This window comes from Anopheles nili, chromosome 3 (genome assembly GCF_943737925.1).
Source record: "Anopheles nili chromosome 3, idAnoNiliSN_F5_01, whole genome shotgun sequence".
NCBI lineage: Eukaryota > Metazoa > Arthropoda > Insecta > Diptera > Culicidae > Anopheles > Anopheles nili.
The window spans coordinates 52,131,697-52,150,003 of record NC_071292.1 but is presented as its reverse complement, the minus strand read 5'-3'; the positions used below and the strand labels follow the sequence as shown (position 1 = coordinate 52,150,003).

The window sequence follows — 18,307 nt, the reverse complement described above, 5'->3', positions numbered from 1 at the left end:
GCTTTTGATCAACTTTTAAACCGGCGTAAAGGGCGCACCCTTGGGCGAACAATGGGCGGCGCGAAGTTTGTTTGCCCCCGCCCGGGCGTTAGCGGTACCAGGGACCAGGGAAAGTTTTCCTTCGCGTGTCTGCTTTTCTTTCCTGCGCGTTTCTTGTGCAAAGCTGCCCGCGCGGAGAAAGGCGTAAGTGATCGCGATGCGGATTGCGTGAGGTAAATAGTAGACAGCGAGATTGGTCCACTCGGTAATGATATTCAAACAGCGCCACCCGACAGGGAGAGTTAATGAGATTGATTGTGCCCGTAGAGCGGCACGGAACGCGCGCGGGTTGTGTCGGTCTCGAAAGGGAGAGTTTGTTTTTATTCTAATAAACTTAATTAAACACACACCGCTAGTGGTACGGGTCGTACATTACCTGCATACAGGATTGCATATGCTCACGCGTTTACAATTGTGCGCGTTGTGGGTGAATGTTTTTTTTTTGTGTTATTGATGTTGTAGTTGCTGCTTCCTAGACGGCTCACGTTATGTGTTATTTAGTCTTTTAGTCGAACACAGCGGATTACGAAGAACGTCGAGCATTTGTTAAGCGTGTCACTTGCAACGCGCTCCGATGGGACGCGATGCCAGCCCTGCTAGAAACTACTGAAGCTGAAATACTTCTGCACGAGCTGTATCCACCCGGGAATATCGAATCCATGCCGCTGAAGTCTCCAGAGCAGTATCCGCAGCTGCTGTGACGACTGTGGCCGGTGGTGATGGTAAGGCAGAACAGAGGGAGAACGAAAAATGCTATCAAAATGTATCACAAATATGGATGGAACCTTCAACGAAGGACCTCGCATGCAGGCAGGTGTAAGGACGTGCGTACGGGGTAAGCATGCGAAGAATCCCTTTCTATGGCAAACTTTTATCCCATTGCGTGCCTCTTGGGCTTTTGGGTGCATGGAGCCCTTCGACCACGGTGCGGGGATGGACCAGGAAGCGAGGACAATCTCGTTGATTGAAAGATCGAACCGGTGCCGAATCGGTGGCCCCGAGAACGCAACACGGAACTTACCTGCAGCGTGTTGAGGACGTTCTCGAACTCGCCGCTACCGATCTGCTCGAAGAAGAAGGAAAAGTCGTTGCTCGTTTCCAGCTTGTCGAAGAAAAGCAGGATTATTTCGTCCTGCGGCAGCAGCGCCAATATGTCATCGACTAATCCATTCAATCCTCTGGTGGTGAGATTTACTGCAATCGACACACGGAACGGGTCAGAACCGGGCGGGAAAGCTAGCTGGGGATGGTGAAAATTGTTCGTCTTTTTTTTTTTGCTACCCCCCTCAGGGCCGGTTGGGATTATCTGCGGTCGTTCGGGGAAATGCCTGGGAAAAGTGCCCGTAGTTTTGACTTTTACTTCGATTGGTTCCGGACATCGTGACACAGGGCGTACGATTTCGTTTGTCGACATCGATAGCCACGGATATCGGTACTAGCGAGGATGTTCTGCCCCACAAAAGGGCTCGCTTGGTTTCTCTCCCGTTCGCTGGCAAACAGTAATTGATTAATAATTTAATTTGCTACCTTGCAAACCAGGCTCGCACACAGACTCGCTTTTGGTGGATCATTTCGGCGTGTGCGTTTTCCACCACTGGGTGGTTCAGCAGGAAAACCGGGATCACTTTGCAAAACAGTGGCGCTGGGTTACGCGCGGGCACCGAAATGGCCGAAAGGAAAAGCTTCATTAGCTGGTGGCACTCGGGCGAATTGCGAATCAGCCCGTGCGCGCTCGCTTTTGGACCCAGCGATGCCCGGCTGCCCCTGGAATACAATCGTCACAACTTTCATCAGCGTCACCAAATACAATCAAGCAAATTGTCATCAACCGGTGGCGCGCTCGAGTCCGGCCCTGGGGTGAACCGTTGTGGTTTTATGTTTATGACAATCAAGCCCAGCATACCGACCGGCCAACACTGTTGGGTGTATCGTTCATCGGCAAGAGAATTTGACGCTCAAGAGTTTTTTTTAAAAAAAAGTATCGAAATGCAACTTTCTCTCGTGAAAATTGCAACAGGGAAATGCCACCCTGTTTTAGTGTGAAATGTTTCACCATGAGTTTAGTTTGAGTTGCCCACTAAAAGGACACGTCAAGCAGTTGACAGCAAATGTCACGTACAGCACTGTGCTGTTTGCGAAACACTGCGCACCGAGTTTCGTATTATCGTAATTGTATGACGAAACTTGTGCTCGAGCTCAAGAACATATTATCCCCGGGCTTGGGGTTGCTCCGGTATCGAAACTGCTGAATCGGAACGACGCGAACCGTATTGCGGTTATTGTGGGACCGTTGGGTGGTGGGTGGCTCATGCAACAACGCTCCCATTACATGCAGCTTTCGCTCAGGTGCGGCCCAGGCATGCACAAACAGCACTCGCCAGCCGTAGGATTAAATCGTAAATAATTTAATTGAATATTATTCCCTCCCTCGAACGGGGGCCGTGACCATTTCCGGACGTATGATTCGATTTCCGCCGGCACGGAAGGAAACCGGCTGCTCGACCAGCCGAACGGCGGAAGTGTCAAATGAAGACGTATTCACCAGCCGCTTGATTGAGTTGGGGCCCGAGCAGCCGAGTCGGGGCACAACACACGCGCACGCGTCACCACGCTCAACTTTGATACACACGAAATAAGATTATCGCCGGGTTGCGAGTTGCGTACAGCCTTCACCGCCACGGGGCACAAGCGCACAATTGAACGCATGCACTTCCGGTCCCGGCTTCGACGGCGTGGAATCAATTTAAATTGCAATCTTGCCCATCGGTCGCCCGCCCATCGGCTGCAGTTGCGGTTGCATGTGGCAACGTAAAATGGCACTTTCATGGGTGATTGAATAATGAAGTTACTTCTGCTGACTGGAGCACAATCGGTCGCAAGATGGTCCACGGTTGGCCGCAGGACGATTTTGCTGCTGCAAGAAGTTCACAGGCAGCTGCAGCTCTCGCAGTTTGGAAGCGATCAGAGCAATGTGGAGGCAAACGGGCATGTTCTAAGAATGATGCCAGCAGGAACGTATACCGAACAGCACGCTGGACGGTGGGTGTTTCTTTTCACATCCGCTCAATCGGCCTATCGAGTGGAGCTTTACCACCGTATGCAGGAAATTGATTTAAAAGGATTCCTCTCGGGCGGTTCAAGAAACGGCATCGATACACCACCGATGGATTGTTATCAGTTTGTAATAAGATAATGGAACACAGCCTCGAGCCTGAAGATAAGGACGCCCGACAGCTGGCCGAACGGATGATTGGAATGCTTTGCGAAAGCACTGCATTGATTAAGGGCTGTGTCCACACTAACGACAGCTTAATCCTTCGGGGAAGGATTAAGGACCGCACGGTTGGAAGCTTTTGAAACGAGACCCAGAAACTCACGCGATCTGCTGGCTTCGTCCGGTTCGGCGAAGATATCGTCCGCATCGAAGCGCTTGTTCAGCTCGGCCCACACCTTTTCCACGCTGAACCCGATGCTGTCCAGGTACCGGCGGAAGCTGCGCACCTCGCCCAGGTTCACGATGTCCAACCGGATCTGGGTGTAGTCCTCGGTCGACACGTAATCGAACGCACTCTCCACCTCGACGTCGTGATGGTAGTAGTACTGCATCAGCCGCTGCACGTCCTCAAACGGCACCAGATCGATAAAGTCCATCAGATCCTGCTGCAGCTGGTGGCTGGGTTCCTCCTCGATGTGCCGGATGTGGTAGCCAAATATTTGGCCGCGTTCGATCAGCATGGCCAGAACGAGCAGGAGTAGTAGCGGGACCGCGGATGGAAGTGTCCACTGGGGTCTCGAAATTGTCCTCCGGGTGCTTGGTTCGTGCGCGATATTGCCACCCATTGTGGTACGGGAAAAGTTTTCACGCCCACCGACACGAGCTCGAGAGTTTGAGGACAGAATGAATGCAGGCACCAGTCTAGAGCAGCACAGTGACACAAAGACGCGATTCGCGAGGCAATCGGCGATTTAATAACCCACGACACTTCGTCCTCGATTCGTCGTCGATCGAGCTCACACACCAATTTCACACCAGGAAGCCACGATTCGGAACCGAAATCACAGCGCAGATAACAAATCGCGCGTTTCGCCTCGCCGGGGCAAACTTAGTTGCAGAGAGAGAGAGAGAGAGAGAGAGAGACAGAGTTATCCTTACGGGATGTTTGTTTGGCCAGCATAAACACCAATTAAAAGCGCCCGTGAGCACACAGTTTTCCACCCGAACCGGTGCAGGCCCGGCGGTTCGCCCCGACCGAACGGCGTCGATTCATTTTCACGCGCTTTTCCTCCCGGTTGGTATACTGAGCGCTTTTGCGCTTCTTCCGTGCCACCAATAATCGCTAATCCACCGTCGAGGGACACTTTGTTTGCCGAGTGAGCAGCGTGGAAGGGTCGCTAGCCTTCTCGCTCGCTCTTTTTCACCGCCTGCTGTGGTGTCTTTGTTTGATCGTTTCTAATCCCTAATTCCAGAAAGCGATCGTGTACAGTTTCGGTGGGTGTGTGTTTTTTCTTTATTCTTTGCGCAGGACGAGAAAAAAGGCTCGGGCCAGAGAAAAAGCTGTTCGACTCGCAAGGTGCAGCGGCTAGGCGCAACTGATGGCGTGCGTTTGATAGTGAACGAGCCTCGCACGATCCACACGCACACAAACCAGACTCTCTTTCCTTCGGTCTGGCCACCCCGAGCGGCCATGCTTTTGCGCCGGACAGCGTCAGCGTCTCGGGCGTGGATGGAGTGTCTGCGTCAAGTGCGTTCCGTTGATTGGCTCTAAATTGAATCAACTGACCGTTTTGGGTGATTTGGGTAAATAAGCCGTTTAAACGCGACCTGGCCGGCCCCGGGAGACCGTGATCGCATCGTTCGCATCGCGGCAAGAGCGTTTGTTTGATTCGATTATCCAATTTACGATAAGAATCGGCCTCTTTTTTTCTGCTTCCCAAGGGATATTTCAGTCGAGTATCTTCCGGTGATGGTGACGGCCGGGAGGAGTACGAACGGTTTATGCGCTTTTTTCGTTGAAGGCCGATTAATGGTGATGATTTTTTGCCTCGTTATCCCTGGCCTTCGGACGCGGGGGTAATGGCGCACTCAAAGGTTAAAATGTTCTTATGATGGCTAATCAAAATAACGCACAAAATCGCATTATCGCGATGGCTGCAGTTGGTGCGAATTAGGCTCCGATCTTAATTAGCACACGCCGAAACGCATTTTCCTAAGCGATGTGCCTTTGTTTTCCTTACGACACCGTCTAAAGAGTCGAATTGCAATAGAAAAATAGCATGAAACAACGTTTTTCGAACAAAACCATGCATAGTAGAGCCTTGCAATATTGTCGTACTCATTACGAATAGGCCTATAAAGAATGGCACCATTTTTAAGCCAAATTTAATTAGCAACATTCGCTTCCTATAGCAAGGCGTATGAATTTCTGTTGCTCACAGCAAGCTCCATTTCTGACATCCTTTCCACTTCTACTAATTAATTCCATCGCCCGAACATGGACTCCGATATCGGCCCTTCCAGCACACCCAAGAGCAACAAATGACATTCGACAGTCGTCGTAGGCCGACATTGCCGTGTGGCAACGATATATATTTATCTATATATTGGAAGGAAATTGAATTTTCTCCCAATGCAACCGCAATAATCATAACGTCATAATTGAGCGTATCATCAGCAGCGAGGGAAAGCCAATACCGGGGGAGCAAAAGGATGCTTCAATAAGGCAAACCCAACTCAACATGGTACCGGTCGTTCGTTCGTGTTCCGTTTTCAAAGAAGATCACGACCCACCGCACCTCTATTGTCACCGATCGGTGGGGAGGATTTCTGAATGTGAAATGATTTTAATCCTTGCCGCAGGGACGGCCCTTGTCCGAGAGCGGGCTGGGAGGCCATTTATTTTTGAATAGCACGGCCAATTTTTCGTTCCCATGTTCCCGTTGCCCTGCGGCACATGTGTGGGTGTGTGTACGATCGTGAGCGGTATTGGTTAATTCTATGCTTCGTTCATCCGAAACGAACTGGGAAGATTGTCAAAATTTTCACCGACACACCATGTCAGAAATCAGGCTCAGCTGTCCTTTCGGAGCTCGTTTTGAATTTTGCCTTTTGCGAACAACCCGTTTCGGGCGAACGATCCGAGCCCACCCACCGGTACATGTTTCAGATGCTCCGTGTAGCATAAAAACCATATGCAGCCACCATACGCGTTTCCTCCATTCCTGAGAAGCAGGCAGGATGGCCCCTATTCTTTCGCATTATTATTATCGCTATTAATAATTTCGCCCTTTTGGGAGGGTAAGCCAATGGAGCCGATACTTCGGTGTGCTGGTTGTGCGTGGTTTTTGTTCGGTTTTTCCGGCTTCCTATCACGATGCCGGTACCGGGCGTTTCCTGTAGGCAGAAAGGCAGCCTGTTAGGAAAAGTTCATTAAAAATCCCTTTTTTAGACGATGATTTTGCCTCTTTTCCGGGCGCCGTTAGTGGCGGACAAATGCCAGCAAGCGGGGCTGGGGTGAAAACTTTCCGAACTCTTGGATTTTGGGGCCACGCGTTGCGAGCGAACAGCATGGCATCCTAGGTTCTGACAGGACCTCCCCACTCGAGCGCTGTTTCCCGAACCATACGGAAGGAACGGTCACATACAGACGCTCTCAGCTGCCTTCTTTGGTGCGCGTTAGCCATCTTCGGTCGCAGCGGACGTACAAAATATTGTACCACCCAACCACCCGCGACCCCACAACCCACTAGGAAGAACTAGGCTGGAGGTCTCGTTAGCATATCGCTTAGGCAACCGTGTCCGTGAAAGTTTGGCAAATGAAATTTTCCACCCAATTCCTTGGTCTCGTTGGTGTCGTTGAAGAAGGCGAAGCAACAAAAGCCTGGCATCCGTTGCCAGGCAACGAGGCTTCTTCATTATCCAATCGCAAACTGTGCCCTAACGAATGGCGAAAGTAGAGGAAGATTTTTAGCCGTTCATTTATCCGTCCGTCTGTACAACACGGTACGCTTCTTGGAAAGGAATCTGGCTCGGGAAAATATGCTCTTCGATCGAGAATTCGAAGGTAAAGTTTGGAAATGGCATCAACCGATCGGATCCATTTCATGAGAATCCGCTTGCTCTGTGGTCTTGTAGCTTATTTTTTCAAGCAACAAGACATATCCGAGCGGCAGCGGGAGATATATTTACAAAACTTTCGCTAAACAGAGTAGCTTTCGGTGGCAACTTACAGTTTCGCGTTTAAGAGGAAAGATAATTGATTGTCTTCAATGCAACAATCCTAATTTCAAATCTTGATTTAAAATTTGTTGTGCAAAAATGCAAACATCATTTATTTGTTGTTTATAAGAAGAAATAAAAAAAGATTTTCTTAAACGTGTCTTTCGCTCGTGTTTCGTTTTTCACCCAGCTTGACCCGCGGTGCCGTTTAAAAATAGCACTTTTCAGTGCATTAAAACATTCCACGGACTGAAAACGATATGCAACACGATAAAAGCACGATAGAATTCACGATGAAGTTTTCCAATTTGTATCACGTTTGCACCGTTCGACCAACACACCCCGCACCAGTGGTGTCATATTTCTTCCATTATCGTTCCATAAATTTCGTCCCAGCTTCGCTCATTCAGATTTCATAAGGTTCATTAGAGGGTGAGGCAGGGCACAGCTGGATGTTTTTTTTTGCTCTCACCCACCCCGCTATAGTGCATGCAGAAAAGTTGCCTTCCATTACGCGCTTGACTTTCTCTTCCGCAAAACCCGGAAAGGTTAATGAAGATGCGGTGTAGGATCGGTCGGTATGCTTCCACCCCCACCGAGAGACTTCATGACGCGTTTCGAGTACGCTTAGCGCTTGGCGTTGGATGGGTGGCTTTTATCGTGCGTTTCTTTAGCGTTCGTCGCGCCATGTTTGGCCAGGGGAAATGTTTCATTCGATGGTTCCGCTCCCAGTTCGCGATCCGTCTCGGTCGTTCCGATTCGACGCGCAACAAGCCACGTAAAACGCGTTCGCCCCGTGATTGCTCGCCCTTCGATGCCAGTCCCTCTTACGCGCGAGGTTCGCACGTCTTCCATCATCAGCTCTCGGAGGTGCGTGCGGAAAGTGCCACACGAAATCCATTTCCCAAACGTCGCGTTTTCGACCGAAAAGCCACACCGGAGCTGGGAACCGGCGCGCGAAAAGTGAACGCAATAACGAAATATGATTTCATTTTACGCATTCTATTCCGTTTGCGATTTCCAGCGCTCCGGTTTTTTTTTGCGCCTTCGTTTCGCTTGTTTTCTCGCCGAGGGCGTATGTCGCAAAACAAAAGCACCACTAAATCGACCAAAGGTACGCCCGGAAAACAACGGCACAAACCGTGCGCGGTTCCTTGGAAGACCGCGATTTTCTTCCGTCGCGTACGTAGCCACGTTGCCATTCACGGTGCTTTGATGTGGCGCGGCCATAAAAGCCAACTAATGAACGTTGTGCCGATTTTGATGGGTGCATTTCGAGCGAGCATTGGGAAATGGCTCAAGATACGCCGAACCTTATGCGGATCCACACGTATTGGATCGTGCTGTTGGCGGTAAGTAAAAAGTTTGCTCGCTCGTTTGTTCCCTTTTTTTATATATACATGTCACCATTTCCCCGAGCACCGCCGGGTGGTTCCGGAAACGGAGCATTACGTTCGTTTTTGGGCGGTGATTTTCGTGTGAAATGATTCAATTTTTACGGTGCGAAATTATGAGCACGATTGAACCGGTTTTAAGGAATACAAATTCGAGCTTACACGTTCTAGCCCGCTCTTTATGATGAGACCTATTTTTAGAACCGCCTTAAAGCCCGGCTCAAAAATCGCCACAATCTGCATGTTGTGATGCAAAACAGGATCACGGGGCTTATTTGTCGGCGCTCTAATTCTTCACCCAACACACTTTCGGACCCGTTCGGTTTGGGGAGCTTTTTTTTTTGTTTCCCCCGCCGTGAAGGGTCGCACATAATTTGAATATTGTCGAGAAAATTGTTTTCGTTGCGCGAAGCCCCAAACCTTTTTCGCCGCACGAACCCAAACCAACGCTATTTAGACAACTTTATCGACAAACGGCAGCAGAGCCACAAATAACTTTGCCAAGCACCCCGAAATGGTCCTGTGTAGATCAGCGCTCTGGTGATGTTGTTGTTTGCTTGCTTTCCTTCCGTCGCCTTTGGACGCTTGGGCGAACTGTTTTCATTTGCCTCTCCAGTGCTTTCTGCGCCATCAGTGCCCTCCACCGACTGGTTAGAACCGAAGAACTCGGGCACACAATAATCAACCCAATCCGTTTTGCGGAACGACGAGACGGGAAATAATTTCCTCGCGCGCGGCAGCAGCTGCGGTTACCGAAAAGTGGACTTTGAGGACTTGAGTGTGCCTGGAATAAGCGAGATAAAATGGGAGTGTGCGATGGTTTTATTTATCTTCGTTTTTTTTTGTTTTGCCATTCTACCCACCCAGGGCGATCGGGATTACGGAGAAACGGCGCACCCAAAAAGCGAGGATTGTTTATATTTTTAGCGAAATAATCACCAGCTCAAGCTTCGTGTGCTGACTATTTTTACGACTGATGGAGCCCTCGCTTTCAGCAGCACAACACTTTCGTCAGCTTTTTGCGCGATGGCAGTGACAGAACGCGGCCCGGCAAATTAAGCTCACCAAAATGAGCTCATTGAGCGCAGATGCGCTGCGCAAGGAAAAAAAAAGCTTTAATTGCAAAATTGCCAATGTGTGCGCGCGCGCGAGTTGCAGCCGTTTTTTAAAAATCGGATCGCGACCCGCGACTGACGTGTGATGCACTTTTCCACTTCACGGCCCATCCGTCATGGTGCGCCTCGGATGGTATTTATTTCATGTTTATTATCAATAATAATTATTCCGCCTGATGACGATGATAATGCCAGCTGCCCCGCTGCTGATGGCGATCATCAATTTGCTTGACCCAGGTCGCCCGGGCGATGCAAATCGGTGTGCGTGGGTACGAGTAAGAGCACTGGGTGCAAGATTTATGATGATTCAACTGCCATTTCGCAGCCCCACACGCGTGGGTTGAGAGTGGTGGGCACCGTTACCGGACAGTGTATTTGATTTAAATAAATAATTAAAATTTAGTGCCAGTGCTGTGGGCAGGCAGGCAGGCCGGTGGGTGGAATCCGCAGTGCAGAAAGTGTCACCATGCGTTCGGACTTTCCCCCTGGTCAAGCCTCGCGTGGGTGGCATTTCACCCTTCACCAGCGAGTACGAGCGATGAGCGATGAAAATGAGCCAAAGTGGACATGAATGTTATCTCGTGCGCGTGAGGTGGTGCATCGGGAAAATCGACCCCACCATGTGTGTGCCCCCCCTATTAAGCAGCAGGAAAAACCTGTGGCTGGGAAAACGAACCCGGGTGCGGTGCCATTTCCCATTACCCATTGATTATCATTGCCACCGTTTGCCGCTACCACCGGCGGCACCCGGACGAGTTTCCGGTCCAAATATGTGAATGCCATTAAAATGTCATCAACTCGTCCTCGAAATTGTTGACCACCGCGCTACACGGCACCCACGGCATCAATCGGAATCGGGACGTTACCTGGCCAGCTTGTCGGAATGCGACCGCGTGCATCCTGTTCCCTTTCACCCGGTGCTACTTTTATGAGGAACCAGAACAAACGAGCATTAACCGGGCGTGGGGGGTGGTTTAATGCATGATGTTTGTGTTCGAGCTGCTTGTCACTGGACAGGACGTGGAAAGGACAACTCCCAACAGAGAAACAATGCCGGGCGAGGTGTTGGAACAGGGTAATTATTTCACGTGGCAAAGCGAATGGTAATGGGGTGGGAGACAAAAAAAAAAGTGGTAATACACACGCGCGCAAGCAAACTGAAATCGAAACATTTACGCACCGTGTGGCCATTTTTGATTTGCAACTGCATCGGCGATTTCGGCTGGTAAGTGATTCCATTCACTTTGCTGAGGACCGTTCGATAGGAAAAAAAACGAATTGCCGCACGGGTTTGAACCGGATAGCGAGCGCATGATTATTGCAGATTTATCACCGTAATGATGCTGGCCGGTGGGTGCGTATGTGGGCGTCATTAAAACTGTTTGATAGATTTAATCAGCTGCCGTAATGGGTAAAACTGCGTCACTAGCAACGCGAAGGATGGTTTGCTGGAAGCCAAGCTCCAGCACGCAGGCAGAGCGTGCACGTGTTCCAGTGCCGTGATGCCGGCATGCGATCCCTAAAACCTGCATGGTGATGGAACCAGTCTCTTAGCGTTTTACTGCTTTTCATTTATTCTGGTGGAAAGGAAGGAAATTCACCAGAGCGGAGAATAAAATGAAAGAGTGCGTTGCATGAGGCTATACCTGCTCGTGTGTGTGTTTTTTTTTCGCTAAGACACCAACACTCCTCGGCGTGCGGGAGATAAATGGTTGAACTTTATGATTCAATCCGAATCGCGGTACGCTTTCGCCGTGTGTTCTGTTAGCGATGCAGACAACAAAAGCACGCCAAGCATTTCGTTACGCATCTCAGCTTTATGGCGCGTTCGGGTACAGCGAAATGCTTCTTCCCCGGAACCGGGCGCCATTTTGTACGGGTGCCGGGGCTCGAGTGCCGCCACCATCCCCAAAATGGCAGCCGTAAACTAAGCGCAACGGAGCGCAGGAAACCACACAAGGACCCACTCTGCCCGCACCGGGAAGGCACCCGCGGCGGTGTGAAAAGAGCAAAGTAATGAGAGAAAATTACATTCACTAATTGTGTTATGTGCTTTAGGCTTCGGCATAAAAGTCCCCCGGGATTCCGGACGCCGACTAAGCCGAAGAAGCGGAACCACACTAAGAGCGGCTCATGTACGCACACGCCCGTGCACGCGTATCACAATTCAAAAGCGCTCCTTCCGCCCCCAAAACCAGGTTTGCAGGTGATGGGTCGAGCAGCTGTCGGTGGCGCAGAGCTGACTAAAAGTTTTCCCTTCGCCTGTCTGTTCGACTTTTGTGTTTTTCTGCCGCGTTATCCTCTCGCATGTGCCCAAGTGGTTCAACTGAGCCGTTCAACTGAGCAGCGAAACGCACAACACTCCCGAACTACTCGACGTGAACGCTGTTGGCCGTTTATGGTGAAGCCATCTTTTGTGCTTATGCTCGCATCAGAAGCAGCAACAGCAGCAGATCGCAAGACGTGTAAGAGCGCCGCATAAACACCGCAACAACCAACCATCGCCGCTTCTGCCGAGCGTTTTGCACGCGGGGTGCGTTATTCCGCTTGTCAGTTTTAATTATTCAAATCCACCTCTATTTTCATACCGGATTAAATTTGAGGCACTGCTGTTGGTGCTGTGACGCGGTTTGCCGTCGCACGCACGACCTTACGTGCGTGTTCTTACATTTCCTGCGAGTGGCGGCTGGGGAGAGCTGGTCAAACGGGCCCACACAGTGATGGGCCCAATTTCACCGCAAGCAGTCCAAAAATGAAGCGACGGAAAAGTTTCTGTGGCACGAAACAAATGCATGCGCTCCGGCGCTTCGGCGGTGCTGGGATTAATTATGAATTTTGACGGAAGGTTTTGACGCCTGGTACGACGCTCGGGCTGCCGCGAGCGCTTGCATGTGCGAGGGTGCGATTGTGGTGATAGCTTGACACGTGCTAATCGAGTTCGGTTGCAGCTGTCGTTCCGTTGGCACGCTGGAGCTGCATTCGGGGAGCATGCACCACCTTCGAAACGGTGCCAAATGTTGGCAGTTTTGCTTTTTGGCTCAACTTGCGCAGCGCCCAGGGAACCGCACGAATTTGTTGCTGCTGAGCTGTACTGCTCGCATTCGGAGAACAAGTTATGGGATGCTAATTACAAATTTTAATTACACACATACACTTTCGAGATTAGGCCCTTCTCGATGGGTTTCTCGACAGCTTTCTACTTGATACATGCCAGTTAAATGTGTTGATTTAGGAAAAAAAAATTCAAATCTATTATCATACGCAAAACTTATCTTTTGGTATCTAAACATTGTTCAATCAACTTTTTTTTTTAAATTTACACTATGCAACGACTTATTGAGTTTGATTAAAGAAAGTTTAGCTAGCTCCCACACTGATCGACTCGATAATCCATAAAGAATGTTAGGATCCTTTTTTGTTCCATTGTTTTTGCGGAATTAGTTGCAGAATGTACCCTAATCCAAAGCCAACCAACACTCGGAGATTGTTACACACGCATCAAAAGTAATAGCCTCTGGTTAACACTTTTCCACTGACTGACAGGTAGCAAAAGCTTCTCTCCCGCCGTTCGAGCTGGAAGCGAGAACCCGATTCGACAAGGGTCACAATTGTGATTTGGACAGGTTTCATTTAAATTTGCCTTAGACGGAGAAAGGCTTCCGTAAGAATGGTCGGGGAAAATTGAATTGACCAATTTTAAAACGAACCAGCTTCGGGAAGCAATTTGCTCCGAACAGAACAGAACGGCTTTCGATTTGTTGGATCTTTTTTTTCCGTTGGTTTTTTGCTGCCTTTTAATTTACACTTTCTTCGAAGGGCTATTAAAATGGTTGCCATTCACAGCAGCACCGACGTGTAGAATTAATTCCCCTCTGGAAACTGTTTCCGGTGCACTTTTGCAAATGAGATGAGTGTGAAATAATTATCCTGGGAAGCTTGGCCCGAGGGCCGATGGAAGCCATTCGCATTCGTAAGGTAATCATTTTAAATGCATTCCGTTTTTTTGTTTATTGTGCAATATAATCTTTACAGATCTGCTGGATGCACTATTGGTTCGCTGGTGCAACAGTATCTTCGACTTGAACGCTAGCAATCGATGCATAATTAATTGCAAATTAGTGAGAAGCGCCATTCTAAAAAAAAAACGTCAACAGCAAAAAAGGACAAGAAAATGCATGCTTCGTTTTACCATTGTTTTACGTTTCGTTAAGCTTTAGAAAATACAATTGCATCAATTTGAGAGTGTTTTTCGAAAGTGAATTCAATCCTCGAGGATTAGTACAAATTGCGTATTTATTTCACTAGCAGCTTTTCTTGCAAGAAAACTGACGTTTATAAATCAGCCCACAGCTTAATTTCGAATTATTGCAGAACAAACCAAGTGGAAAATGCTTCGCTTATTGCTTCGCCCGTGCACGTCGTGAGGCAATTTAGTGAACCGCATTCGCTTCGGTACAAATGCAAATTGAAATCGCAGAACTCGTGCAGCATGGCGCGCAAGTGCACACACGCTGGTCGTCGGTGGTTAGTCAGTGTGGTGGATTATTGCGAGCGGCATATTACAACCACTCGGTCGAATTTCCACCGATCGCTGCCCAACGCGCGCTCGCTATTAGGCTCAACTGGCAGATCTAAGCCCGAGCCGAATGGGGCCGACACGTGACGCCGCAGATGCGGAAAAGGACGCAGGAGTAGCCAGGATCGCCACATCTGGCTCCAACATTGAGCCTGGGCGGTTTCCATTTCAAGTATCCCATCGGTCAGGCGGCGGTTGCTGTTGATGATGAAAGCCTACCGGCTGGGGTGAGCAGTGCAGCGTTATGCAGCGACTCTGTGGTTCAAACGAAATGAATATTAATTATAACTTTGTTGGCTTTCAGCAGCCGTCGTCAGCCCGAGCGGTGCGGGAAAGCGACGGCCTATGGTGCAGCCGTTTCAGCGGTCAAAGTGCCGAGATTTGGGCACCTAGCGGGCGTCGGAAGCCGAGAAGCAACCCACCCACTAAGGACTCGTGCTTGAGACCGATGCAAATTGAATCGATGCTCTTGGCCTGGCAAGAATTGAATTTCAAAAGATTACCACCCGCCATGTGGCGTTGAACGACGCACACCGCATCGTCTATATATGTACTAGAAATGGCCTCTTCGCGGCGCAGCGAATGAAACGGACGAGCCAATGGACGCGACGAGGCGGCTGCTTTGCTTTGATCAACTCAATCAGCAAATCGAAGCCAGCAACAGTTCAAGGGAGCTGCACTCACAAAGACCTCGGGACCGGCAAATGGAAGACGTCGTACGTTTATTAATAAACACTGGCAAACGGCGAGCATTTGAAGGGCCATTTTCCAATTCAACACACGAGTGCGCTTCGAATTTCGATGAAAGGTAGGAACCTTATCGGGCGGACAATCCTTTGGCTTCCTTCGCGAGGGACAATGAACGAGGCGACGAGATTAAATGGAACTGATTGAGCTAACGTGTATACAAATAGGAAGCCAAAGCATTAGCGCCCCATAAGCATGTGGATGTAGAGCGCAGGTATTTCGATAACTAGCTAATGAAGCACGTTATTGCATTGAAAGCTGTGTCAATTCCTCTTAACCAAGTCGATTCGTACGAACGTAATGTTATTTTTGAAACAAACTTCGAATGTACGGCTCTAGAGATCAAAGAAAAACGCAATCCATCGGCAATGCCGACTCTATCCGCTACTCTTTCATGAGACCGACGGGGTTGCTAGTGCTCAATGCATAATTTATTACACCCTCGGACACTTTTATTGGCATTATTGCCTATAATTAACCCCTTTTTCGCTAGGAAATTCTCACGAGTGCACATCTTTTGCACACTCATCTAGCAGGCGGTGATTTTTACTGGCGCCAATCTTTGAACGGGTTAAAGTTTCTATTTGATTGAGAAAGAGCGAGAGAGAAAAAAGCGTGAAAGCGAGAGAAACAGAACGGAAAATCTTTCCTGCTCTATGTGGGGCATCTTTCGTTGATAAGGGTGCGCTTCTTGCAAGGCTATAGGACGCATCTGCCGCTTCAATACCGAGCGCTCAAGCAGGAGGCAAAAAAAAAAATAAACCGGAAATGAATCCTCAATTGGCTGTTCTTCTTATACGGATGTTTTGCTGGTACCGGCTTTTTAAATGCTGCTCCAGAATGCAAACCCATCGGTGGAAATGGGAAGCGAGGTAAGGCCAAAAAGCAGAGCACTTTGAATGCCACGCTTTTTTTTCCCGCGTGCACTTTGTACGTGTGCTTGGGAAAGTGCTTGTATGTGTGTGTGATTTTTTGGCACCGAAAGGGAGATGAAGAAAAAAGAAATACATTATGGTAATCGTCGAAGGGGAGTAGTTTCCGTCGCCTCGTAGCTCGCCTTGGTGGAAGCCCGTGTAGTTGCCAACTTTTTAGCAACCAAACCCGCTCACTGAAGGGTATTCTGTTTAATTTTTGTTGACCTCTGCTCAGACCTCCGGTCCGTTTCCTGACGCCTGGTCAAAGGGACCACCGCGGCCGAGGACGATGGCAGCAGTTCCGCTAGTTTTCCAGTTCCGGATCCTAGCCGTGTCCCGCGGCGAACCGGTTCGGTTGGTCCGGTCGAAAAATTCAGCAGGTTCACTCGGCACCGTGCCGGGGGGCCATAAATTCTCCTAAGCAAATAAATTACTTTGTTTCGACAGTGTTGAAATAAAAATTTCCCAGATTTCGGTCTACCCATCTCGGGTCTCGCCGGTGCAGTTATTTACTGGAGTGTGTGTGTGTGTGTGCACGTTTGTGTGAATGTTTGTTCCCGCTTCGCAGTCGAACGGGTACCGACCGGTTTCAACGGCTTCCGGGCGGGCAAAAGGACACTCAATTTAGTGACGAAGAGCCAAACGTTGAAATACCAAAAAAAAAAATCTCCCCAAAAACGAAACGAACGAGACAGAGATTCATCTGAAATCTCGAGCGCTCATGCAGCACCGCGGGGTCAATTTAGGGTCAGTTCGAGATGGTGTGGTAAGATTGACCGAATGTGAATCGGGCCAGCCCGTGACGGGAGCCGGGGCTTGGGTCGGGAATGTGTGCCCATCCACCTCCCGAGGGTGTGTGATGAGCACGTTTTTCCTCGGGATGGTCGGCAGGGGTCAGGCAGATTATTTCCGAACACCGCAACACCCGCCGGGAGAGGTTGAGAGACCGTTGTCATCGTATGTTTTCTCGCATCCGTTTCGCGTCAGGCGGATCGAATCGCGCGATTGGACGTTTTTAATTTCCGCCTCACACATGCAGCTCTGATGAGTTCGCGCGATCGGTGAACTGGTGGATTGGCTTAGCATAAGGGGTGTGGAACGTTACGTAAAGTTTCGAACTATATAGACCAAAAGGGGAGCATTTATCGCAATCTTATATGCATATTTTTCTGTACTAGAGTTGTTTACAGTAAGGATTTTTTAAAGAGCAATTTTAAATCATTGTAAAAAATCATCCAGAAAGGCAGCTCTAAGAAACCACAGTTCGAAAACCATTTGGAAAATCAGCACTTACTTGTTGACCGTAATTTTTCATTTCCCCTTGATTGCGTTCAAGCAGTACAGCGTAATGTACCCGCAATGGTGATCACCTTTTTCCTGCTTGTATGAAACTTACTCGGAACAACAACAACAAGGTAATAAATTCAATAAATGATGCATGAAAGCTATTTAGTGCGAAGTGATACATACAACCATTGCCCGTGACGCGAAAGTACTAAAAAGTCGGATACATTAGGATGCGTTGCTGAAAATTGCCACTGAAAAAAAAAAATACCCACAGACAGCATCAACGAAGCGTCTCCATCCTTTACCAGCGACGGTGATCGCTTAGGTGATTGGAGGGATTCACCGAGATTCTCATAAACACCCATCCCCATCCCAGGGTAGCCGTTAGTAGGCAAATGTTTCCCCGTAAATGGACGGGCTCGGTGGTATTGGTCCTACTTCTTTGGATGTCTCGGGCGTACAAGGGTGAAAATGTAGCTAATATCGCCGTGCCGAAAACGGTGGAAACGAGCATGAGTTACGGTCTGTTTTTGCTGATGGTTTTTTTTTCTCTCTCTCCCCGTTTTCACCCTTGCAATCGCTTTTGCTGCTGGCGATGCCACCCAACACCACACCAAACTGCCATGAGCCGCACTCTGACGTTCGTGGTAAATAGTACACCCACATGAGAAGTGTGTTAAGCCCAGCCAAAAGGAAAGCAAAAAAAACACAAGAGCGAAAGCAAAACACACAGGATAAAAATCTCCCCGAGACTGAGGCAGACATGATTAAACTTTAACGAAAATTGTCAAACAAGCTTGACGTGGCGTAAACTGATAAGGGTTCGCCCCATGAACCTAAGCAGATTGACCGAGCTTGCTGAGGTAGCGCCGTCGAGGGACCACCGGCCGGTTTCTGCAGCTGGCAGGCCCGCAGCTAGCCGGGTTCGTCAACCACGGCGAGGCAGCAAAAGCCACGAACCCGAGCAACAACAACAGCAACACCAGCAAACAAAAAAAAAGAAGGAGGATAAAAAGGTA

General features: G+C 49.2%; 1 protein-coding gene across 1 annotated transcript; it reads right to left on the bottom strand.

Moving 5' to 3' along the window:
* Nucleotides 1-407: 407 nt before the first annotated feature.
* On the bottom strand, nt 408-4,174 carry LOC128723292 (protein G12-like). Its single transcript, XM_053817017.1, has 3 exons — nt 3,417-4,174; nt 1,061-1,233; nt 408-743 (listed from the first exon to the last, which is right to left on the bottom strand). Exons 1-3 carry the CDS (start codon nt 3,877-3,879, stop codon nt 636-638), a joined length of 744 nt encoding a protein of 247 aa, XP_053672992.1. The 5' UTR covers nt 3,880-4,174; the 3' UTR covers nt 408-635.
* Between the last annotated feature and the right edge of the window lie 14,133 nt (nt 4,175-18,307).